Genomic DNA, 26,641 nt, shown 5'->3' on the forward strand with positions numbered 1-26,641 from the left:
AAAACGCTGATTAAGTGTTTGAACCCCAGAGCTGACTATTAAAATGTCATGAAGAACCACTGATTATAGAATTTACACAAACAAACGTAAAATAATTTTCAATCACAATTATTTTTCTACAAATTAAAATTGTAATACACTTAGTTACCGCATATTACTATATGCTGTTATACTATATGGTAACACTTATAATACCTATTTTAAGGTAAAGTAACACGTTACATATATTTAATATTATAACAACGATTAACTTAACCACAAAGTCAAACCCTAAACATAAATACATTAATATAATACTGGTAGTTAATATAATATAGTATAGTATAGTATAACATAAATTAGGATGACACTTTATTTTGTGTCCTTGTTGCAATGTAACTTTAAGTAATATTAATTAATTACATGTACTATATGGTTAGGGTTAAGATTAGTGTTTGGCTTACGGTTACTTGCATGTAATTATACATAATTTATTGTTATTATAATAATAAGTAAATAAATAAGTAAATAAAGTAACATGGACATCTTAAAATAAAGAGGTAACAAATTAAGTGCAATCTATTAAATTATACATTAAGTACATAACCCTTTGAACCATTTTAATATATTTTAATGAGTAGTATTTTGAGTACATTAAAATGGGTCAAGAATTACTAACAAAGAGCAGCTTTGTTATTCAAGGGGTGGGGGAGAATAAAGATTTATGGAGTTATTTAGTGTAAAATCTATTGTTATACAAGCTTTTTGTGCATAAGATGCTTGTCACTGCTTCCTCGAGACTTATCCTCTTACTCTGCTCCTGTTATTTTACAGGCTTTCCAATGTCATGAGACACATTGCCCAATACATGGACAAATCCAAGCAAAGCTAGCTGGAATGCAACACGTTTGAAAACGTTTCTGGAGCGCCATGGTAAAGTAATACGTCCTCATTTCACTGCAAGGAATGCTAGTGTGCTTTTGGTTTAGGGGGGGACAGAAGGAAAAGAAAGAAGCACTTATGATAAAGATTTTTAGCTGATTGTAACTCTCACCCCTGTCCTCTGACCTCTGATTCCTGGAACAATCAAGCAGGACCATTCAGTTACAGATATCTAGCCTGGCCTTGACTCTAGCGGTGGGGCTAATCACTTTCATTTCTTTCACCGTTATCTGCGCTTTTCATCCAAAGGAATATTTTGTGAGATATCTCTGGTTTGAGAAACTAGGGCAACCAAAGAGCAAAGATGAAGACCGCCGAGTCATAAGATTGTCAACAATCACATGAAAAACTCACTGAACATGAGAAACTATTTTTTCTGGACTTTTCAGCACTGACGCAGGGATTATTAAAGGGATAGATCACCCTCAATTCAAAAGTCTGTGGCCATGTACTCACCTTATATAATTTCCAAATGTATATAACTATATTCCCTCTCTCTCTCCTTCTCTCTATCTCTATCTATAAATATGCACACAAAAGAAAGCAAAAGCACCATAAAAGAATCAGAAATGTAGTTCATACAACTCATACTGTAATAATTTGTGTCACATGATAGGCTGATTGACTGATATTCTTCCCCACTAGTGAACGGTTAACTGCTGAGACCCAATTATTGAGTCGGCAAGTCATTAAATGAATCATTCAAAACAGCTTTGTAAACTGACTCATTGAAAAAATCTGACTTAAAAGAATGATTAACTAATTAAATGAACATCACTGCTTCTCCCATGGATACGGTAGAGAGATAGGGCTGGAAAAAATAACATCGTAAATCTATTTTTACAATACTCCCCACACAAGGGAATTTGTACAGAAATTGATTATTTTTAATGATACTTTTATGGCAATTTTGTGGGGTTTTTTTTTTAGAAGCTTAAAAGCTCCAGTGGTCTTTCATTGTAACTGCATTTTAAAACGACACACATCAAAGAGAGAACAGTCTCCATAATTGATTTTTTTGTGTTCTATGAAAGAAATAAAGTTACACAGGTTTGGAATGGCATGAGGGCGAGTGATAATGACTATCCATTTAAGAGAAGCTGTGCTTGGTCTAATACAAACCACAAAACTGACCTCACGGTCTGCCCTCGGTGTGATATCAATTGTTTTTTGTTGACAAGCATTTGTCAGTCTCCTGAAAGTGCTTTTCCATCCATTCCACACTTCTTAATCGCTCTAGTCGCAGTTCACTCAATATGTGTCATAATACAGTCTTCAACCAACGCTGTTTCTTTTTTTGTATTCCAGTGCTTGAATTAAGATGTCAGGCAGCATACAGATGCCCATCTAAAGAAACAGCCTTACAGCACCTAAATCCTCTATTGCTTTTGACATTTTGTGGAAAAAAAAAAAAACTACAAAGATATTCCCACAGGAAAATGTCACCAAGTCATAAATAACTGTTATGCTTTAATTCAGCAAAGACTGTGACAGCTACATGCAGTTTATAAGACTGATCAATGTGGAGGTCAACTAGGTTATGTTTTGAAAGCATGAAACATCTTTTAACAGCAATGGTGACAGATAGCGGTAATATTTAAAGTAAATAGAGCTACAGGTATGTTAAATAAACATTACTGGAGTATGCTTTACAATAAAATACCACTTCACTACTTTAATGACTTTTGGCCCTAAAATTTAAAAGTTATTATTAGGTTCTTACTTTCAGAATGATAGGCACCAAACTTTAGAAGCATTTTTAGCAATTACAGCATGTTTTTAGTAAAAAGGCAAAGATAGGCCTACTGCATGACGCTTTTTTGTAATTTGGTAATGGCTGCTTACAAAATCTATTCAATATCTTTGTGAAGCCTGAAGATCATATAAATAAAAAACAGGAAGAATGTTAATGTATGTTTATTTGCCAAAAACTGGGATTTTCTGCAGATATGTGCCAGTCCTGAACGGATTTGGCTTTGGCACCTACGCTCCATTTTTATGAACCGTCATTATTGTTTTGCGTTCTCATTGGTTTGTTGGCATGTGAGTGATTTCACGCACAAGAAAAGCTTTCCCTGAATTGCCTTCCCAAGCACAAAGTTTAGTTATTGCTCGAGTGTGCCAAAAAATACACTGTAGATTATGGGAATAATTAGAATTTTAGTAGTCACAACTATTTTCATGTTTTCTCAAGCAAAGTAAATTTTGAAAGTCCACTAAAAACATTTTTAGTGCATTTTTTTGTTTTGCTTTGACAAGAGTATATTGAGAGCATACCCGTGCAGTTTCTTAGGAAAATTATAAAATTAGTGAATTAATTTCAGTGATAGAATTAACACAAAACAGTTGCTCTAATATTATTATTGTATATTCTATCTTTACATTTTAATAAATGTTTTAATGTTTTTAATTTGTGGTTTATGGGTGCATAAATGGAATGCATGCTCTTTAGTTGGCAGACACATATATATATATATATTTTTATGTAGGATGAAATCCATGGAATTTAGGATCAAATCTGACTGCATGTGGGTTTTATAAATTAGGCCTTTGGGCCCTAAAAAACAAATAAACCAAGAGTTTATGATTAAAAAAACTGTAAAATACGCGAACAGTGTGAATAGTGAATAACAATGAGACTACAGTAGGTGCCATTCATTACTATTTTTACTGGAAGTTAGCAGCCTCTTTCTCTGTCTCTTTCTTTTGACCAAATTTAAAGATTAATGACACTGAGCATGCCTGCCCTGCACTTCAGCTACACAATCACAGTCCTGCTGGGTTTGTCGCCATCCCTGTATGAGCTTTTCTGCGCAATGCAGAGAGTTACCGGAGTGTCTGAAGCCACAGCACCAGATGTTCACCCTGATAACCGTTTTTTCATCCCACATTTACTGCCTCACTTCTTTTATCTCACGCATTGTGTGTTGCAATCTATGTGCAATGTGTTTTTAAAAGGGACGGCATGGCCGGTGTCAGGCCATATGTGAAGGCCTGTGACGTTAATTTGATCATAAAAGATTAATAGGGCTTCCCAGAATGGCGTCTCTGTACCTGCTGTGTTGGATGGTGCTAATGATCCTGATTCGATTCACGTCCTTAGGGTCTGTGCAAAGAAATGTTACTGGAAATCGTATCTTGTGCTGCTTGTATAACAATTTTTTTCTAAACATATGCCGCAGTGACAGTTGTAACAGACAAAAAAAAAGAGGAATAAAAACTCACACAAGATGGGTTTATCTAAGATCCCGGCCAGAATATTGATTTCTACAGCTTCCTTCCAGGTATCTAAGTGACGTATGAGCTTGTAACTGCACTCTCGGCTAAACACAATTGAGGTCACACACTCCAGGAACTTTTAACACTTTTTGAGTGAGACATAAAAGCAATATAAACTGTTTCACAGGTAGAATAAACTGCTCTTGTGCTGCTGGTAAAAGGTCTACAGACTACAGTCTACAGAGAGTGAATAACAGCAATTTATGGCCAAAAGTACATGAGCAACATCTTGCAATTAACAGGCCCCTTCTATTTAAAGCATCAAATTTAATGCATCAAAAATGAATGAATGAATGAATATATGATGCTTAATTCTTATTTAATTTTTTTATTGAGGGCCACATACAAATTTAGTAAATGTTAAACTACATTAATGGATTAAAGTTCTCCATCTCTATGACAGATTTGCTTTAATTGCAGAGAGTATATGAAGGATTCCCATCCATTTTTCCAGAGAAACATGAAACATGAAGCTCTTTGTTTTTCTTCATGCTGCACACGGCCGCAGCTTCTCACTGACTACATCAGTTTACATCATTCACAGTCGGGTTATTAGCAGAGAGCAGCAGAACTTGAACTCTGGAGCGGGACTGCTGCTTTTAAGAATAATTCTACTAATTCCTGCTGGTTTTGTAATGTATCGATTGAATAAATTCACTTACCGCCACCCGCTGGTGGTTTCAGTATCTTTTTTATCGTATACTTTCAGTTATTTAAATCTTTTAATATTTCTGTAAAAATAACAGTAAATTTAAAACATTAATCTCCACATTCATTTATTAATTTTAAATGCACTCATGCCACATCTGAGCCTCATTAACCTCATTTAATTTGTATCTTATTGTTTTAGTTTGTTCTATTCATTGTCATTAACGTATGTGCAATGTATGTGTATTAATGAGTGCATGTGTATATTGTGTGGCCCGTGGGAAATAGTCCTGTCACCAGTTGGAAAAAAATCCTAATGGAAACACTGCATACAGTTAAAGCTGCAGTCCGTAAATTTTGCCGTCTCTGTTTGAAAACCTGATATTGCAGTTCCTTGCTGAATCTAATGTTTTGAGGTGAATGTGTAGCTGTCAGTCACCGCACCAGAGAGAATCCTGTACTTAGTAACCACAGATTCTCTCAGATTATTAATGTCAACAACAACAACAACAGTATTGAACGTCTATGAGTAAAGTGTGTATATATAAATAATTATCATCATGTTTGTGATCCTGGACCAAAATACCTGTTTGTTACTTGATTAATTGCTTAGTAATTATCAAAGAAGCATAACACATGTATGATTTCTACAAAAATATTAAGCAGAACAAATTGTGGAATAAATTCAAGATTTAAAAAAAAGCAAGATTATTAGAACAAGTCTCAATAAATCAAAGTCTATGCTGGCAGTGATTAAGAAAAGATGGATTAACTGCAGAATCTGAATAGGGACTTTCAAACACAGATTCCTCCAGAGACAGAAGAAGAGATTGGTGGTATTACTCTCCTCCCAGACTCCAGCAGGCCAGTGAGGTCATTTTACCACTTCAAATCACCAGATGACCCTGTCCAATGGCAACTACTTGCAGACATATTAATTTCTGGCATAAAGCAGAAGGGAGAAAGGCTTGGCAGTACATCAGTGCTTTTTTCAGTTGTTAAGTGCTTATCCTGCAGGCTTTAAGTAAGATTTCGTTTCTGATTATGTGCAACTATACGCAGGCCATTGTTGCCACCTGCCATTCTTAGAAGCTGTTATTGTTGTTGACTACTATGATCACTTTAAAAGTGAAGGAAACAGAAAATAAATGAAACTGAACCGTTTACATGGTATAAATAAAATAAAAAAATAAATATTTAATAAATAAATATTTAACATTTTATTTGAAATTATTATTTCAAAATTAAAAATATTTGTAAATGATTATATATAATAAATGTATATATATATATATATATATATATATATATATATATATATATATATATATATATATATATATATATATATATACATACATACATATATATTTGTTAGTTATGTGTTGTGTTGAATATGTTAAGCAAAACTTTCAGTTTCTGCTTTTCTGATTACTTTGAATGCTGTCTAATACACTTTACTATGTATAGTGATTTGCTGCATAGTTCATCCTCACATAGTTCAAAGTTTTGTTGTCTGATTTAAGTGAATTTTAAAATGTCTCCGTCATGCAACACTCTTTCATCACTTCGATGGGTGACGCAGATACATCTGTTATTTTCATCATGTGAATCAATGTCTATGCACATAGCCAGTTTTCTCTCACTGAGTCATCACTGCACTGCATTCATCTTTTCTTGCGTCATCCACTCATATTTGAGAATGAGCCAGGAATTTGACAAGTGGTCAAAGAATCATGCCTCTGAATTGTGTTTTCTGTTGACTTCCTTCTGTGCCGCTGGATTTCCCGAAGACATGCAAGACAAATGTGGACTTAAGTCATGTCAGAGAGCATCAGTCTGGAGGTCCGCTGTGATTAGAAGCCTGCTCTGAATCGCCTGGATTTACACTGATGGAAGGATTACCATCAAAACTGGGAGATGGGATTTCTCAAAGTACATAAATCCCACAATAATCCCATCCCACAGCATTCCCTCCCACGTCCAAACACACAAGTACACACACAGGTACAGCTCAGCATCCCTTTCACAAACAGGGATCACATGAGCAAACAGCACTGGGTGAGATAATGTGAGCAGACATGGAGTAAAGAGGAAGTGTGATGAAAATGAAAAACTGTGAGAGGAATAGGAAGATGAACCCAGACGGGACCAGGTGAGACAGCAAAGGGAAAGAAATGGCAAAATGTAAGGAAAGTCACTTTAATGGAAATCTATACTGGGATATCGATTTTAAAGTAGACTATTCCACACATTTCTGCAGCATGGCAACAAGTTAAAAACATACATTAAAACAACTGTAAGAGAAATACTATTACTAAAATCACAGAAATAAAGCTACAAAACAGGGTCACGAAACAAGGCCTTGGCAGTATAACAAAAAACAACAAAACTTTGATTAAAGACCATGGACAGGATTTGTGACATATATAGAAACTATTTTAACAATAATGAACAATGAAAAAAATACAAAACCTAATAGCAACAACAACAATATCTGTAATATAAAACAGCTATATTTCCCTATATATTCTGCACTAAAATACCAAAAATTCCAACATTTTCACTCAAAAATTAAAATTAGCTCATGTGTTACTCACCCTCAAGTCATTGTATGTGTATATTCAGACAAATCCAATCAGTTATATTAAAAAAATATCCTTGCAGTTCCAAGCTATATAATAAGTGTATGCAGTTTTATTTCAATAATTCCTATTATTCTTGCACTTGCAGTTTTGTACCAACCATATATTCCTGACATTTCCAGACAGTAAGTTCTCCTAGCAGCAGTGCCTTATGGGAAACCTGACTCATCTGAGGGAACATCCATCACAGCAGAGCCACTTGTTATGAATCATTACTGCAAACACTACCACAGAGTTGATGTGGGATGAGGTCCGCACCACACTGCTGATTATTACTTCTCTGACTGCCACTTTCCATGTGACAAATCAATACATGGGAAACTCTATTGAAACTATTGATCAGGAAGTTACATTCCGGTGTATTCATGGCCTGAGAGAACCAGACAAGATGAGCTTTTTTATTGAACTGCGAAATAGGTGAGAGGTCTTAGAAAATAGGCTTCATTTACTGTTGTGTTCTGAAATCGCTATTGAAATCAGTCATCCAACAGTCAGCCGTGGCTGATGAGAGTCCCTTACACTCCAGTGTACATATATGCAAGCAGATATGTAACCATAGTGATGTGCATCTTCATTCAAGACCACAAACTCAGACAAGACATCTGACCATAGTTCATTATTTATAAGCAAATCCTAATTCTTGTGTAGGAATAATCACTGATCACTTCAACTCATCCAGGTAATCACATACAATATTAGGAAACCAAGGGTTCACAAACTTTTGAATGGGTTATTTCAGCTATTTGTCAGCTATTTTTTTGTCTTGTGGACTAAATGTAAACATCTTTTATGTAAAATATCTTACTCAGGACAGTACTAAATAAAATGTGGGATTTTGTATGATCTCTCTTATTTTGTTATGATCTCTCTTATGTGATGATGGTGGAGGAAAACGTTTCGTGACTCACTCCTACAAAAGACCCCAAAGTGGCTCAATAATATTTAGATCTGGTGACTTTACAGGCCGTGGAAGATGTTCACTTTGCTGTTCATCAAACCACTCTGTCATCAGTCTTGCTATGTGTATTGGTACATTATTATCCTTCAGGTTACAATGTTTGAACCATCGGGTGCACATAGTCCTTCAGAATGGTTCGGTAGTCCTTGGCAGTTAGCTGAGGGAATGTCTTGATATTGCAGCCATCACTGATCCACCCCCATGTTTCAGTCTGGGCATGCAGCAGTCTGGGTGGTATGCTTCCTTGGGGGATGTGGAAAAAGATGAAGGTGGAATCATCAGAGAACAATACATGTTTCACATTATCCACAGCCCAAGATTTTCACTGCTGGCACCAGTGAAACTGACTTTGGGCATTGGCATGACTGAGCAAAGGTTTAAATAAAGCAGCCCAGCCATGTATATTGACCCTGTGGAGCTCCCGACGGACAGTTTTGGTGGAAACAGGAGAGTTAAGGTGCGCATCTAATTCTGCCGTGAGTTGGGCAGCTCTGGTTTTATGTTTTTTGGATACAGCACTCGGACATCCTTTCAAACAGCTTACTCTTGCGTCCACAGTTACTCCTGTTGGATGTGGTTCGTCCTTCTTGGCGGCATGCTGACATTACCCTGGAAACCATGGCTCTTGATACATCACAAAGACTTGCTGTCTGGGTCACAGATGTGCCAGCAAGATGTACATCAACAATCGTCCTCTTTTGAACTCCGATATGTCACCCATCATGTTGTGTGCATTGCATTATTTTATGCAAAAATGTGCAATCAATGAAGATTGGCCACAAGGCTGGTAAAAATTAGCCATGAAACCTCCAACACTAAATTGGCCAGTGTTTCAGTTTCATTGTCCAACCCCTGTACATTAGTGCTGTCAATCGATTAAAAAATGTAATCGTATTAATCACGGTCATGGCAATTAAAATTATACGCTTTGTGTGGCAGCAATACATTATACAAGCAACCCAAAAAACGCAACCCATGCACAGCTCCGTATTTTTTCCTGTGACAGCGTTTTCAAAATAGCCAAACTGCGGGAAATTCATAAATGATCCAAATGATACAAAAGGCTATAAATAGCACATTTTAACAACAGAAAATGACCAAATGTGATCGCAAAAGGAAGGTATTACAAGAGTACTATTAATATCATAAATTGTCATGATGTTAATGTATGCTCTAATGTTAGCTCAGCTGCAGAACAGGCACAGTTCTTCATAATGCATTTTGTCATTCACATAAGGTCACATAAGGTTTTGTTTTATTTATTTACAAATATTTTTGAGAATAGTTGGGTAAATGTTTGTGAGGATTGAAGCAATGCGGCTTGGTAAATGTTTAATTGCCTGTATAAAGGCTAATAATAGCTGAATAAAAACAGAATAATAATGATAAAAGAATAATAAGGATTATGTCTCATACTTGGTGAAGGTGTGAAAGGTTCCGTATCTTAAACTAGTTTGTCATGCATTAGTTTATCTGAAAACATTTACAGGTAAATACTAGTATTTTAAATTTGTTATTGATCATGATTAATCACAGTCTATGACTGATTAACATGATTAAATGTAATTTAAAGCAATTTAAAGCGACTGCACTAATGCATATAAATGTTTCATTTCCTTGTGGTGGGAACTGAATGATGTCAGGTGACAGGGATTTAACAAGAGTGCACTTATAAACAGCACTGAGAAACCCCATTAACAGTGCATTTCACAGGTAATGCAGGCCATGCACCACATCTAAAAGCCTCTGTGATCATGCACTCTTACGGCATCAAAAGAACTGACTGCATGACCTTCAAGCACACAAGCCAGATCATATCCATCATCAGCTTTAGCCTCAAAATAAATAGCTTTAAAGATTTATGGTTCTTCAGCATCCACAATAAAGCCTTGTATAGCCTCACTGCAACATAATGATAAACTGATGCGCATAGAACAAACACAACATGCACTAGTTTGTTTACATAACATACAGTATATGTGTGTGCTGTGTATATGCATATATACTCTATTACTCTATTACGATCAAGTAAAATATGCTATTTTTAAGTCGCTTAGCTGCAGACTGATAAAACAGGCTTGGGGGGGAAAACCCTCTAGTAGCTAGTTACAGATGTCTTGTTAATTACTGTTCTAATGTTTAATAGGAATTGAAAGAAAATCACTCTAGGGTAGTCATTAATGACTTCATTATCCTCATTTACTGTGGAGAAATACAACTGTATAATTTTTTTTAAATTATTTTTCATTTCTAAGCTCAATACAGCTTAACATGAGAAAGAATGTCTACATACAGAGGAAACGCTGAATGCATAATCTGACTTCCTCTGGTGATCCGATAAAGATCAGAGGGGCTTTGTGATATGTATGATGTGTCATGTTCAACTTAAAGATTGGTTTTACAAAAGCGGCCTATAAAAACCAAAAGAAAGTGTGAAGTAGGCAGACTGTGATCTGTCTTTCCTGGTTCAGGCATCTCAGCAGTGAACTGACATGAGACCGACACCTTTCTAGACAGGAGACGCTCACAGTCAGTTGATTGAGGTGTGTGGAGAGGAAAGCACAAGGACAGCTCTTCTAACTCCTTTAAGAAGCTCAGGATGGCATCTTAAACCACCTTAAATGAACTGGCAGAAAGCAGATAGGCTCTATATGATTCTCGGACCTCAGGAATTATGCACTTACCAGGCAGGATATTGACAGTTCTCTAGCAGACGCTGTCAATAGTCAGGCCACCCTCCCCTTTCAATCTCCAATCACTTTCATCGGCAATCATGAGCTCATAGCCTACAGGCTCACATACATAATGCTCAACTTAATTAACTAACAATCAGGGTCACTGGAAAATTAGGAATTTTGAACTTTGTAAGGTCAATGTGACTCTCACTAAAAGTTCAGTTGAGGCATTTCTCGAAACACTCTTATTTCATTATGTAATACCGATTTGAAGCTATTTAATATTTCACAATTAAATAATTAGAATAACAAGAAAAAAGGGTATTTGCTCTGTTGTTGTAAAAGACAGCAATAAACATAGAAATAACTCTCATGAAATATAGTAAGTAAGGTAACGGGATTTGCCATCTCCTAGACACATTCTGTCCAGGATCTCTAAATGGCCTAAAATGATCAGGTGTTAGGTGTTTGCGATCAATCATTGTATGGCATCAAAGTACTGCAAGAGCAATTTGAAAGCATAAGGGTACATCTGCTCTGCTCTCTGTAGCTCCACAGCCATGCAGCGATCAATTGGGGCAGCGCAAACAGCCGACAATTTAGAAATTCCAAATGGACGAGCATTTCTGCCTCAAGGTAAATTGAAAAGGTTATTGTGAGAAGTTAAAAACCCTGCAATTGACCCCTAGCAGAAACCTGCCCCTCTATGTTGCTGTTGTATGTCATACAGACATACAGTAGGTTAGTTTAGGTAAGAATACAATTTTGCAGCTCTTTAATGTTTCTTATCAGATTGCAGTAGTACCTAAACTTATCATGTTGTCCTCTTTAGTATTTATAGTGTGAAATAAACATGAATGAACATCAGAAAATATATTGTTTCAACTGCAAAAGAAGTCAAGAAATGTAAACTCTAAATCCATCGACGTTAATCTACTCGCCTTTTGTTTTTGTCATTATGATTGGTCAGATCGCCTGTCAATCAAACTACCTGTGAAGGGACAATTGAGATATCACACTAAGTAACATTGCAATATAAGGTCATACATGTGAGAGATATAGTCATATTGCAAGATATTAAGTCTCAGTATCAATATACAGTATTACAGACACATTTTTTTTTTTTACATAAACAGGCTTTCATATTTTTATTAATGCTCCAATCAGGACTCTTTTCTGCATTATCCGGATGGCTATCTTTCTGGATAGAGTAATTTCTGTGCTTCACTTCCCCTAGAGCATTGTGGCTATGTATAGATCTGTCACCTCTTGTGCTGTTTGCACATGGGAATAATTGTCTCTTGAACGCACACTGCCTCGGATTCACGCTGGTCTGGAGAGCGAGCACACTCGTGCTAATGCTCATCAACTGTTACAGAGCTCAAGGCTCGTGGAGCTGTGAGTACGAAAGGCACAGACAGAGATTTCACTAGCCGTACCAGGAAAGATATTTCATAATTCCTTTGAGTTTTGACTAAGCATTTCAAAAAGCATGACATTACTGCTGAGGAAAGTCAATCTGATCCTCACATGTTCTGTTGTGGGTTTTGACTACAGCACCACCTGATGGAGGCGAGGGCATATGCTAATGAGAATAGGATTAATGTTCTGGAAGTTTTTTTAAAGCACAAACTTGAATCTGACCCTGTTGGGTTTAAAGTTAAACTCACCCAAGTAAGTCTCAGATTTCACAAGCACAACCAAAAGTTATGCAATTAGCTCTTAAATTGTTGTTGTTGTTTTTTTGCATTGTCCCTTTTTCTTGAAATTTCACAAGGTGATAGCCTGGCTACAGCTGTTGCCAAGCAACACAATTGCTTTGCAGTCATGAGGGAATTTTTTTGTCCTGTCTGGCTTTTAAGTAAAGCACATTGCTTTGCAGGACTCCAGCAACAGACATTCACTTTATTACCAACACTGGATAATATCTTAATAGCTGGCTGACAATTAGAGCATGGCACGTGGTGTTTTCATGTTTTCTGAATCAATGAACGTGTGCTGAGTGACAGTCATGGTGAACACAACAAATTAATGAATTTTCATGGAAGGCTCAGTGCGCCTCTGGAAACTCATTAACATAAACTATCATACATATCACATTCACCTGCCTGAGCTACTCCATTCCCAGAAGTTTTGTGAGATAAATATAATTTTGGATTATCATATAGTCTATCTGTGTCGATGGACTTCATGTACACTGTGGATCAACTCAGAAGCCTCTAATGAAAATGCTTTAATTTTTCAGTCTGATTGAACATACTTGACGTGCTTGGAATGAAGAATGGCTAAGCCTGAAGTATACTTTTTTCATATAGCAAGGTTTTAGATACAGTATGAGTAATGTAATTAGCATAGTACGCACATACTGCACGGATATTTTGAACTGCCTTTTTTTGATTTAAGTACACTAATTAGTTTGTCCACAAGGTAGCAACTCTGGCCCTTTGTTTAACAGTTGAAAAATAAATGGAAGACTGAAAAACAATAAACTACTTGAAACTGCCACAACAGTGGGGTATATGTCAACCAAACCAGAAAACAGATCATCAAAGCAAAAGCATGCTTTAGCTGACACACTTCAGAAGGCAATGACACACTTGTGTAGGAAGATGTGACTGCATTCACAAACTTGCAATGAAGTGTATGTCAGTCTAGACAATGAGGGAAAAAGTTTTCCCCTTTTGCTTTAATGACAGTTGTAACTGTTCCTAAAGAGCTTCAATCTGACCATCTTCACCAGATTAAAATTGAATATTAAAATCTCTGCTTTCGCAGGCAAGTCTTAAGCCTAGTACTAGACGAAATGTAAATCTGAGCTGTTTCACCTGAAAGAAACTTAAAAAAAAAAAAAAAAAAAAAAAAATATATATATATATATATATATATATATATATATATATATATATATATATATATATATATATATATATATATATATATATTTTGTGTGTGTGTGTGGCCTAATCCTGGTTTAGACTAAGACCTGCGTATGAAAGTGGGCCTCAGATTTTCAAAATTGTGTAATGACCCAATTATTAGTGAATGCAGGTAAAGTGAGGCACTTTGTGATTATATGTGTATAACACAAAAGAAGATATTTCTATAAATACTGCCAACTACATTGATTAGTTTATAATAGACTTTGAAACCAATGAAATCAAAAAGGTTTTTTTGTGTGTTTTTGGGTGAACAAACATGTAACAATACAGGATTATTCTTAATGTCCTACTATACCTGTATTCACCCTATATACATTTGGGAAAATAGCTTAAGAAGTATCACAAAGGCCTCAAAAAGGAGTCGTGCATCCTCACCTTGACAAGCCAGAGAACCTGTGACTCAGCTGAGAAACTCTCTTCAGTTGACCAAAGGTGAAGACTGTGGGATTTTCTGAAAGAACATGCAAAGGAAGAGGAAGAATGTAGGTGCCACTATTCAACATGCGAACCTCTTCACCCACCCCTTATGGTACAATTTCCTGTGAATAAACCTGCTGCAAGATGCAAACAAACAGATAAATAATGAAAAGCTCAAAGAACCAGTGGGCCAAGAAAGTCACGATTCATAGTCAGTCAAAGAGAGTAAAAATAACCCTCTGGTTTCTATTTCTCCCTTCCGCCTGTGCGAGGGATATTTTTAGCAACTCAAGACGTGTTTCATTGAGGCAGCAGACCCACTCGTCTGTGTCTGAGCGCACGTGAGGCTGTGGCACATGTAGCGATGAGGAAGAGAGAGGAGGGGAGACGGATCAAGTGCGCATCCAGAGCTGAATCACAAGCTACAGCATCGCTTGGCTTTAAACGCATTCTTTTGCAAGTTACACTCACATCCGTCATTCACAAGAAAACACCAGAAATGTGGTTACATGCACAACATTGACTCACAATGGTAAAACAGCAGTAGGTTCGTTTTTTAGCTAGTTTTTTTGTGGACTTTAAAGGGGTCATGAATTGAGGAATCAAATTGTTTTCGATTTTTTGATATATAAGAAGTCACTGTACTATAAACACTTTCTTGACAGTTTAAAAACTGCATATATTGAAGCCAAAGTGCTAAAGCGATATCAAATTATGACGTCACAGTGAGCCGAAAGAAAGCCTCCGCGGAAGAAGATCAATGCTTTACTGCCTCATTAGCAGTGGAAAAACACAGCCTTTGCATTGCCTTTCTTCTGATCCTAACATTAGGAAAGAAAGATTAAACTTTCAGTTAACATAACTGTCTTTTGATTCAGGATCAGACACTGGCTCAAACATGTATGGCTGAATTTCACTAGCTGACATGTCTTAACATGTTGAAATGTGCAAAACTGTTCAATCATAGCAGCTAACATGGGTGGGGTACAAAAAAAAAAAAGTCGGGCAAAAATTGTTTTTGTTGTTTTTATCAAGGTCAATTTTGTGATTATGGGTTTATTTTGCTTCTACATCTTGTCTTATTTTAGACTAATGCAAATAAAACATGCAAAAATGTATTTTATTACTCATAATGTAGATGTAATATTTATATTCACCATGGAATAAAAATTTATCTCACAATTCTAATATGCCAACAAAATGATAAGAAATTAGATCATTTTTATTGTAATCATTTTTTTTTTCTTACATATTGTAAATTAAATATGCACATTTTGATTTCATATTTCTCTTCTGGACATTTATGTAATTTAATTAGACAATGCCTAATGTGCACATTTAAACATTTCATAAAATCCGTGACATCTGTGACATGTATATTTTTATTCATCAGTTGTATTTTGCCATAGGGGCAAATGTACTTGCTTTGATGGAAAGATTATTTTTCTGACTTGGACCTCGTTCAGCAAAATGAACAAATCTTTATTCAAGTCATTTTGTTCCTTTGAGCAGAATAAAATTAAAATGTGACATTTTCAGCAGCCAAATTCTCCAAACTTTGATCATATTCCACATTAAGAGATCATGATGACGCCAGCCAAGGACAAATTACGTGAAACGATTAATGATTTTTTTCCAAATCACTGACTCAAGCCTCCTGAAGCATCCTGAAAAAAAAAGGATTGTGTAGTCACAAAAGAAACAAACTAATTGCTTTTTGAGAAAACTCATTTGCTCTCAACTTATATATGGGAGTAATTTAAAAAGAATGAATCGTTTATGAATGATCCATTGCTAATCTTTAGTCTTTGTATATTGATCACAAGTGACAGTTATTATAAAAATTAGATTAATTTTGCCTTGTTTATTGTCTTATTGTCATTAAGGTTCTCAATTGGCCTTTAAAGGTCATTTCACGGTTTGTGACCTTGCTCAAGTTTGGGTCTTGTCTAGTCTGGATCCTTATCTGAATCAAGGAGATTCTTTGAATCACTGCTCTGTTTGACTGTAATTGTTTCAGTACTAGACTTTCATATTTCTGTTTTCTTCTTTCCAGTAATCGGTAATGCCTCTTCGCCCAAAAACTAAATAACATAAGTACATTTGGGTTCATCTGTTTCCCTCTGGCAACATTGGAAAGGGCATCTGAAAACAGCAACGCATGCACAATAATGCGAAGCTTTGTTTTCCTGAGCCACATCCAGAAATGCTGCGGTGTGCGTGAAACGCAGTTCATGCGAGGATGTGCAAATATTTCATTTTCTATCACTGTCAGTTGAACTAAAGAGAAATGTGCAATTTACCATTCTTTTCATGGGTGAAAACCATTGAGCACTTCTTGAATGCCTTACAAGAACACAAGTCTTCCTGTAGCAAAAAGAAAAAAAAGAAGACATCATCTTTTCTTCTGCACGAACAGATTGTCACAATTTTAAATGACTAGAAAATGACAAGAATTGCTTTATTGAACTAGAGACTGACTGCAGGTGTGTCCTTCACTAGTCTCACTTCTAAGAGCGTCTCTATATACATTTACATCACAAAAAACACTGCTGAATGGAGAGTAAATAAAAAATAAAATATATATTTAAAGTCCATCTATACTGACACCTTGTGGAGGAAACTGTCTAAACGAACAGAAGTTGTGGTCATCGCCTCCTATCTATTGTTATAGTGCAGTTCCAAAAATACTTCAGGTTCTGTGAGGACACTTCCATTCTGGTCCAGAGGCAATCACCCAAACAAACAAGCTATTTTAAACTTCTACTACAACCTAAGCCTTTAAAATATGAAATTAATAAGTCAATCAATGAGGTCTTCAATCAGGGGTCTGGGAACCATAACCACAATTTAATATATCAATTTCTGTTTTTAAAAAGTTTTAAAGCATGCACTTTTTTCATAATTGGGCCACCGTTTTAATGGGCTAATCTGTAAAGAAAACATGTAGGATACATTTCTGAATGAGATAAACTTTATTGGAGGTATTATACTAGAAAACATTTCTACTAGTTTTTCTATTTTAAAACTTCAATCGAAAGCGTTACTTATAGTTTCTTTGATTGTGAGTTGGGCTCTGGGTGCATCTTGTTTCTACAGTGTAAAAAAAACTAAAGGATAATTCATAGGGCGCTGGGGATGTAATAATGTCCAGCCGGTTAACTAATTTGTTTACTGCATGAGTGTGATGAGTTTCACAGTTTGTCTTGTTTTATATAATTTTGTATATCCGTTTGAAATGCACTACAAAAATATAAGCATGACACATGCTTTTTAGACATTTTAGTCTATGCCTATTATAAGCAGGGGCTTTCCTTGCAGATAACCATGAGCTGATTGGGAGGAATCTGCCATTGAGAGATGCTGAGATCCCCTCTCAATCCATGACATGGCTCTTCTGTACAACTACTGTAAACACAGCAGTTGCGCTGGCATGACGCATATGATATGTTATAAAATTACCCTGATGTTTACTGTCAATGTAAGGATTTTTATAATGATATACATTAAAATACAATTTTGTATCATAAGACAAAGACTCATATGTTTTTTTATGAAAAAAGCCACTCAGACACAGGATGTAGGCGTTTGTGCAGCGCCCCTGCTGGAGTGCATTGGTAATAACTTTATTGCAAAAATACAAGTTCACTCAACCTCAAGCATTTACAAACGAGTCCCCAATGGAAAACTTTGAAATGCCATTTCATCTTTGAGAAATCCTCCTCTCACCAGCTACAACGCGCATTCAAAGGCTGTTAACTGTACAGACATTAATAAGTAAAGATTTAACAATTCAGCAGGAAATCATTTTCTTCCTCAGTATATAGGAAAAAAAGAAAAAAGTACTTGATTTTGTCCCAGTCTGACTCTTTGCTGGTAGTTCAGGAGAGAGCATTTTGCATAGCATACTCATACACCACCTTTGCTACATTCTCAAAAATCCTTTAAAAGGAAAGGAATGAAAGATGAATAAATGACAAAAAAAACGTATCTTTGTGTTAGAGCCAATCTTTGGTTAAGACGAAGTTAAATAAGATCTAGATCTCTGTACGTTATTTCTTTTATAATCACTTTAGTTTCAGCACTCAAAGGCTTTTCATGAAAAAATAACACATATCACAGCACAATATGATTAGAATGAAAAGTTGAATACTGCATTAATCATATTATATTGTGATATGAAACATCTGTTGATCAGTATCAGAGTATCATTAATATATCTCACAAATCCTATTAAGTTTATTTGAATAACAGTATGAAAGCATTCCTTGCTCAAGGCCCCATATACATAACACTGTCCAAATTTCAGGCTATCTATGCTATCAGGGCCGAACATTCTTCAGCTGTGTTGATTAAAGTAAAATCTAGAAATAATATAGATTCTACAAAAATCGAATGGGATGAGACCCCTCAACTATTACAGGCCTGAAGATCCATCATGTGCCAGACTCATATCTGTGGTTTCAGTGTCACTGCAAGTTAAAAAAAAAATCGAATCAGGTAAAATAAACAATAAAAAGGAAGCTTAACTTGGCATATCTCCCTGTATAAATGGGAGAACTGTCAATGGAATTAAAATAGCAGTTTTTCTCCAGCTTTACACTTCTGAAGTGTACTATACTTGTCTTAATGCAGATAATAATTATTACCACTAGAATTGATTAACATTCCATAACGTCATTACGTAGTTTCTCCATTCCTCTGTATATTTCTTAAGATGTTGTAGTTGTTTATTAACAATAAATTTGTCTGTTAGTGTATGTTCAGTCAAACATGTACACAGTCTTTGCCTGTAACACGAGACACAAAACAGCTGTGTGCTACAGGGAATGCCCGTATCAGAGAAATAGGAGGAAAAAAGGTTAGAAGAGACAGTCTCATTCCACGCTCCGCGCCAGGGCCGCAGATTTACATGCCTGCTCTGACAAAAAGCACCAGAGCTGAGAGATGACACCGTACAAAACATCTCGATTCACTTAGTACAGGTTGAAGTACTTAGCATCTACATGTACATGACATTAACTCATCCCGCTACAAAAAAAAAAAAAAATTGCAGGAGAGCTGCTTGGAAAAAAACGTTCAGCTGAGAACTTGCATCTGTGGAACAGGCGAGGAGGAAGGGTAAAGAATGGTTTTTAATACCCTATCGGTCAAAAGTTTGAAATAATTACTTTTTTTTGGTAACACTTTAGTTTGTCATAATACAGAGTAATTACTTACTTAGGTACGTTAAGATTAGTAGTCATGTACTTACATTAAATAAAATGTACTTATGTAACTAAGTTATGGAACAGCCTTTAATTAAAGTTTGTAATTATGTAGATGTAACAGGCAGCTACTGTTACACATATGTAACAGACCGAGTCTGTTACACAGCAACTTACACTTAAGTACAATCTTGATACAGTTAAGTAGTTTAGGCCTGTGTAATATTCTCTAATTTTTATGCAATAAGAAAGGTTAAATCTAACTAAGGTGCAGCTAGATGCATGAAGTACACTTAAGTACAAACTTGATACACTTTATGTCAGTGTACCTGAATTTATAATAACTTTGTATAAAGTCTGCAACATAAGTAGCTGTGTAACAGACTCGGTCTGTTAAAAATGTGTAACGGCAGCAGGTTATTACGTCTACATAATTACAAAACTGTAAGTACAAACTGTTCCATAACTTAGTTACATTGTAAAAACATTTTGTTTTATGCAAGTACAACCTATACTATTAAGTACTTACTATTAAGTAATCGCTCTGCATTATGGACACCTTAAAATAAAGTGTTACCAAATACCATCAATGCTACATTTATTTGATTAAAATACTATAAAAACACTATGAAATATTATTACAATTTGAAATAAATACATTTTAAGGTGTAATTTATTCCATTACTTCAGTCTTCGTGCTGATTTGGTGCTCAAGAAACATTTATTAATATTATTATTATCCATGTTAAAAACAACAAATGAAAATGAAAAACAATGTTTTGAATAGTAATAATATTTCACAATTTTACTGTATTTTTGAAATCGAAGTATTACAAAATCTGAATCATTCCAAACTTTTGACCTGTAGTACAAATGAGGGTAGGGTTACAATAAGCCCCTCCCCTTTTACCACCCAACACATGCACACACGCATACACACACACAAACACACATTTACCATCTAGTGCAGCAAGGAGTTACCGTATGCTTCTCCTCTGCAGTTAATTGAATGTTGGGGTTAATTAAGTTAAGTGCTCTGGGTTGGATGGCTCACTGTGGGAGTCTTTAACTGGACCCCACACTCCTATCATTGCATGCTGCAGGTCTGACTATTGGTTAGTCACACACACACACACACCTCAGCCCCAAAGGTTCGAGCCATCCCAGTGCTCATAAACAAAAAAAGTTGGTTTCGGTCTCTCTTTCCCTCATGCTATGGATCGAGCTTCAGGGGCTTCTGCATGGAAAGATTTACCGACTATAGCAGGGTAACTGAAGGGCATTATCCCAGAAACATTACAGAGCGCAGGGTGATTGAGGATGGCATCAGGTCTCTGGATGTTCTCCTTCCAGTCCTCCAGAAAACTGTGAAGGGAATGGGATAGGGTGTCCGGAAGGGTCATCCAGGGCAACGAACGCATCTGTGGAAATGTTCCAGGGCTGGAGGACCTGGTCCAAAGCCAATTGGTTGGGTGAGAACTTCAGAGAGGATGTCTTCTAATACGCCTCACTGCTGGACCGTAGTGCTTCCCACTGGAGAGAGCTTGACGCCGGTCAAACACAGCCAGAAACTCGGAGAACCTCTGGAGACGTCCTGCAGTGGGGTAGGATGGAGTGTGAAGGACAGGAACCAGACCAATCAAAGAAAAAAAGCAACAACGAAAGAGGAGCTCCTTTAACAGCAGGAAACGAAAATGAAGCGAATGGGGTGGGGGGGGCCTGCACCTGGACTCAATTGCAATGCGATGGCAGAGACATGAATGCGGAACAAGAGTGAAATGGCCTTCTGAATGGAAGAGGTGGTTATGAATGTGGAAAACGAGAGTGAGTTTTACCTGAGGCCTCTCTGGAAGGCCCAGGCTGCTGAGACAGGGGTGAAGATGATGGAAGGAGGTGAAGACAGCTGGGTTGGAGCAGATGGAGGTCTGAATGCGACAATGGAAACTGAAGGCAACTAGGTGAGTACATGGAGTTGTGATATGACATAACCCCGGCGTCCCCCAGCTAGGTACACACACACACACACACACACACAACACACACATACATTGATATGCACAAGGCCGAGGAAAAACACAAGTGCATTCAGTCAAAGAGAGAAAAAGAGAGAGGAGGGGAAGGATGGGGAGAGGGGAAGAGATGGGGAGCACAAAAGTAAGGCACGAAAAGAATCAGGGGCCTCATTTATAAAATGCACATAAGATCAGATTTGATCCCAAGTCAAAAAATGAGGAACAAATTGAGATTTATTAAAGTGATAGTTCACCCAAAAATGAGCACTCTGTCATCATTTACTCGCTCTCTTGCAGTTTCAAACCTGAATTCCTTTTTTTTCTGTGGAACGAAGCAAGATATTTTGAAACAAAATTACTTTTATTGTATAAACCAAACCAGTTTAAACATTCCTCTGGTGTGTTCAGCAGAAGAAAGTCATACAGGTTAAAGCTGAAGTGAGGACGAGTACATGATCATAATGTTCATTTTTGGGTTAACTATCCCTTTAAAAGCAGAAACTGATGTGAAAATGTTCTTACAGGAACTGCAAGTAAAAAGCAGCCATACAAGCTATTTTTGTGATCACGCACTTTTATGCCAGTGCACGCTGACATCATTTTCTAATCACTTCCAGTGATGCAAGAGCAAAAAGTCAGTGATAAAATAAATGAATAAAAAGAGTGACTACAATTACATGCATAATTATTGATTATATATACACAATAAAGATAAATTTGAAAAAGGCTGAATTATTAATCAAATTATTAAAAGCACAACATAATAAATGGCAAAAGTGGGGACTGGTGAATAGTGAATTATTTCCTATTATTCTTATTATTTAAAACTCTCAAATAGATTTACATTCTCTGGAGTGGATAAACCACATTCAGAGTTTAATTGTGTAATGACTTTAAAAGGTTTAATGGTAACATGGTCTGAAAAATAATGTGCATGTACATGAGATGAATGAAAAACTGATAAAAACAGATCCCTGACAGGATGATGAATTAAATATGGATATATACAGTATGGCCAAACACTAGAATCTAGTAATCAAATTAGTTGCAATCCCTACTTCATATATGCTAACTTATGTACAGAGGACTTAAATAAAAGCAAGAAGGATTTGGGAAATTTTTTAAAATGCATACAAATGCATTTAGGGAGATGGGTGTATGCATGTCTTTATAAATGAGACACCAGTCCTCTTTTGAAATGTAGTGAAGCTACAGCATATGGACACAGGATGGCAGTATGACTCAGAAAGACATCGAGAAGTTGTGCATGTGTATTTGACTGTCCTTTGCGTGCGACGGCGCACGTGTATGTCATGTGACAATACAGTTATGCATTCATATATTTCTGGCATACATTATATTAGAAATGAATGAATGTCAAAACAACACACCATACACACCAAATAGTATTGATGGGCAGCATCTGCTATGAAAATTACTGTAGATGTAAATGCAGAGTGTAAAGCTCAGCAGTGATTGACAAGGGACAGGCAGCACACATAGATCAGGCTGAAGTGGCAGTAGCAGTGTGTTAACGCTCTCCTGCATAGGTGACAGCGCTCTTATCAGGTTTCTAGGGCAGATATCTGATTCCTCCCCCCTCCTTTGGCCCCTCTAGCAGACTCTTGAAAGCAGTAGTCACTACTTGAACTATTTCACTCATATTTTAGCCGTTGGTTAGCTCCTTAGATTCAGTTACTTTTAGGGTGATTGACGGACGTGTGAGATACTTACAAAGCTTCGGGAGACGGTGAGACGGTTCTGGCGACGACCAATGACCGTCCCACTCAGGCTGCGAGCAATACGGCGCAGGTGATCCGCATCATACTGGTCTTCGTCTCCTGACTGAGGCTCTTGATGGGCCACCGACAGGGGCTACAGAGAACAAAAAGTTACTGCAGCAAAAGACAGTCTGGAAGAAACCAGACACAACACCCAAACAAAATCAACATACGTGACTAACAGACGTGCGCTGTATGAAAAACAAGCTATGATGTGGAGAGAAACCAGCCATAACAAAAATAAAAACAAAGAGACAGCAGTCCCTCATTAAAAAAACATCAAATAATAAACAAAGTAAGTAAATAAAACCTAGATTATTTAGCAAATGGCGGGTAACATCTAATGAAGCCCACATGCTACACAGTTTAGGCCCTGATTTTTCTCTGACTATTAGTGGAGATTGCTGACAAATCCTGAAATGGTAAGCAAATCGGTGCTTGTTCATGTGAGTGATGATTGCTTTGTGTAAATTTTTTTAAGATGCAATCTGAGATACAGTACCAGATCTCAAGAGAGATTTAGCAAAGTTAAATATCCATAAATGTCTGCAATACGAGTTCAATACTAGATCAGAAGTGATATTGGCAATGACAGACGGTTGCATAGTTAGCAACGAATTGCAATCCAAGACTTGTCGTACAGATGAAATATTAGATAATATTAGGTACATGTGGACAAGTCTGAAGGATATACTATGATGAAAATGCAGAGAAAGAAAATACCAATGCCAATTTGAACAATAAATCATAGAGAGAGCTTTGCAAGTATAAGTAGTGCAGCACCGCATCTCTTACCATGTTCATGTATCCAGTAGGGCTGCAACAACCTGGTGGTCCATAAGCAGTTCTCTCAAGTTCAGCTGTGGGGGTCCGAGAGCGTCCGACTCCAGTGAGCAGCTTTCGTGCAGCAGGGGGTACTGTCAGTGAAAATGGGGTTTGTCAACAATGACATTTTCTCAATATATGTGTAGTAGAATAGCAGTGTTCAGGTGTCTATACAAGTTTACATGTCAATGCATAATGCCAGTGAATGTCTTCCTCTCTGTCAGTTCACCAGAAAGTGAAAATAAAAACTGATAGATCTTGCAGCATCTAATGCTCTATTAACTGCACATATTCTGCACAACGACCGATTAATTTACTTGCTACTGCTACTGCTATATAATTGTTTTAATTCACTTTTACTTTAATATTTCTCTTGTGGCTCAAACTTAGTGAAAAAAAATCTGAAAAAACGTTTGTTTGTTTTTTTTTTGTAAAATTGGTGCTTGAAATAAAGCTGCTCTCAATGTTATACATTGTATTGTTTTTAAAATGATTTTTAATGAGGAGTAAACTAATAACTGGGTCTTTTATAATCCTCACAGCGCATCAGTTTTGCAGTGATGAGCTCTCAAATTATTGCAGGGGGCAATTAATTGTAATATTAATTTAATAATAAAAGTAACTTAGTAATAAGAATGCAACAGACCCACAGTTATTGGAAATACCAAATGATCTTAAATTTGCCAATATTTGATGTTTTGACAATATCTCTGGCTATTATCCATACGTCTTTTGACACACCCCAGCACAGTGAGGTTATAGCGGGGACCCTCTTGAAAAGTGTGACTGTCTGCTGCGCCACTGTGTGCATCTTGATGCCAGGGGATTCACATAACCAATGCAGAATCTAAGCGGGGAAATATTTTGCCTTTATGCAAAATTCCTGATTGTATGGTTCCTACTGAAATTATTGCCAAACAATTGTAAATATAAAGTGAATGCAAACACACTTGAGATGTTAGATGTAAAGATGTTAATTTACCTGGTCTTGGAACAGCAGGTGAGTTGGTACCACGCAGGGCTCGACCAGGACCCGGGCCAGCCTGCAGACTAGCCTGGTAAAGTGAGTCTAATTCAGAGAGTTCCTGGTCCTCGGCCTCTGTGGGTTCCAACTCCATGCTCTGGAAGTTTGAGTACTTAGGGATGGTCTTTTTCCTGGTGCTCATGGGACTGTGAGGTGCATAGGGTCTTCCAGGTGTGTGTTGTGAGAGGGCAGGTCCTGTCTGCTGGTTCTGATCAGGAGGTGTGTCATAGGGGTTGACAACAGCATCAGGACGGTCTAGGCTCCAGGAGGACCAATGTCGAGCAGCAACAGGGGGAGTCAATTTGGTGCAGGGCTGGGAAGATGCACACAGGGGTTGCCATATGGGGGCTCTTCGGGGCACTGGCCCTTTCTCATCGACAGAGGTGGGTGGTGGACTGGGATTGCTGGATTGGGGAATCCGGTCTGGACTATCTGCAGTGCCATGCCACAAAGGAGGATGTGGAGATTGAGGGTGCTGACAGCTGGAGACCTCTTCATCCTCTCCCAATACACCCCAGAAATCAAGAGGCAAAGAGGGCAGAGATATGGCAAGGTGCTTGCGTATGGGCATGATGCGAATGCCTGAAGCTTGGAGAACATCTGATAGTCTGATGCCACCCCATTCGTCCTCATTCTGAGTTGTCCAATTGTTGCGTTCATCGCGCTCTTGGGGCTGTGACTGAGAAGAGGCAGGTCTGGGATTGAGCAATGGGCGGCTAGAAGGCTGAGATGGGGAGTTTGTACAAGATGAGGGTGGTTTCATGTGTTGAGGAGAGGGTGGGCCAAGCACAGAATCCTGATTGGTCTCCCAGACCTCTTCCTGATTGTCTGTCAACAATACTTGGACCGGGCCAGGCTGTTCACTGAAGAGGCAAAAAAAAGCAAGAGAAGGGTTTTGGTTAGACACTCTCTGAACAAGGAACATAATTATCTGAAATTAGTACAGTCTCATTAAACATTATCAGTCAATTAAAGTCACTAATTAAATTATGGCAAAATTAATTTATTTAATGTCATAATTACATGAATTATTCAACAAATTGAATTAACTTTAACATGAAGTTTTGCAATTAAAATATTAAGGAGTAAAATCAATTGTTAAACAATTTATTTATAACTAAATAACCTTTTTTATAGTTGTTAAAATAAATCAGAAATAAAATAAAATATAAACATTACAAAAAAAACGAGTGTTGATTGACAACTTTGTACCCCTTGATGTTATTATTTCCTTGTAGATTGAATGTGTACTTGTGTATGTTGAACATTTTAGCTTTTTATAGGAAGCGACACACAAAATGATACATTTT

The 26,641-nt window shown here is 36.9% G+C and overlaps 1 protein-coding gene across 8 annotated transcripts in view; it reads right to left on the bottom strand.

The window, feature by feature from the left end:
* Nucleotides 1-20,384: 20,384 nt before the first annotated feature.
* Nucleotides 20,385-26,641, bottom strand: part of usp54b (ubiquitin specific peptidase 54b) — an 87,486-nt gene continuing 81,229 nt past the window's right edge. For 7 of the 8 annotated variants that reach the window (XM_043254125.1, XM_043254120.1, XM_043254119.1 and 4 more), the window contains 4 exons: nt 25,290-26,194; nt 24,278-24,399; nt 23,436-23,576; nt 20,385-21,693 (listed from right to left, as the gene is read on the bottom strand). In XM_043254125.1, the coding sequence (XP_043110060.1) occupies nt 21,493-21,693; nt 23,436-23,576; nt 24,278-24,399; nt 25,290-26,194 (1,369 nt within the window). In that variant the 3' untranslated portion in view covers nt 20,385-21,492. The remainder of the gene's footprint in view (nt 21,694-23,435; nt 23,577-24,277; nt 24,400-25,289; nt 26,195-26,641) is intronic. The other variant, XM_043254122.1, reaches the window with a different exon arrangement.

Source organism: Puntigrus tetrazona, chromosome 12 (genome assembly GCF_018831695.1).
Source record: "Puntigrus tetrazona isolate hp1 chromosome 12, ASM1883169v1, whole genome shotgun sequence".
Lineage (NCBI taxonomy): Eukaryota > Metazoa > Chordata > Actinopteri > Cypriniformes > Cyprinidae > Puntigrus > Puntigrus tetrazona.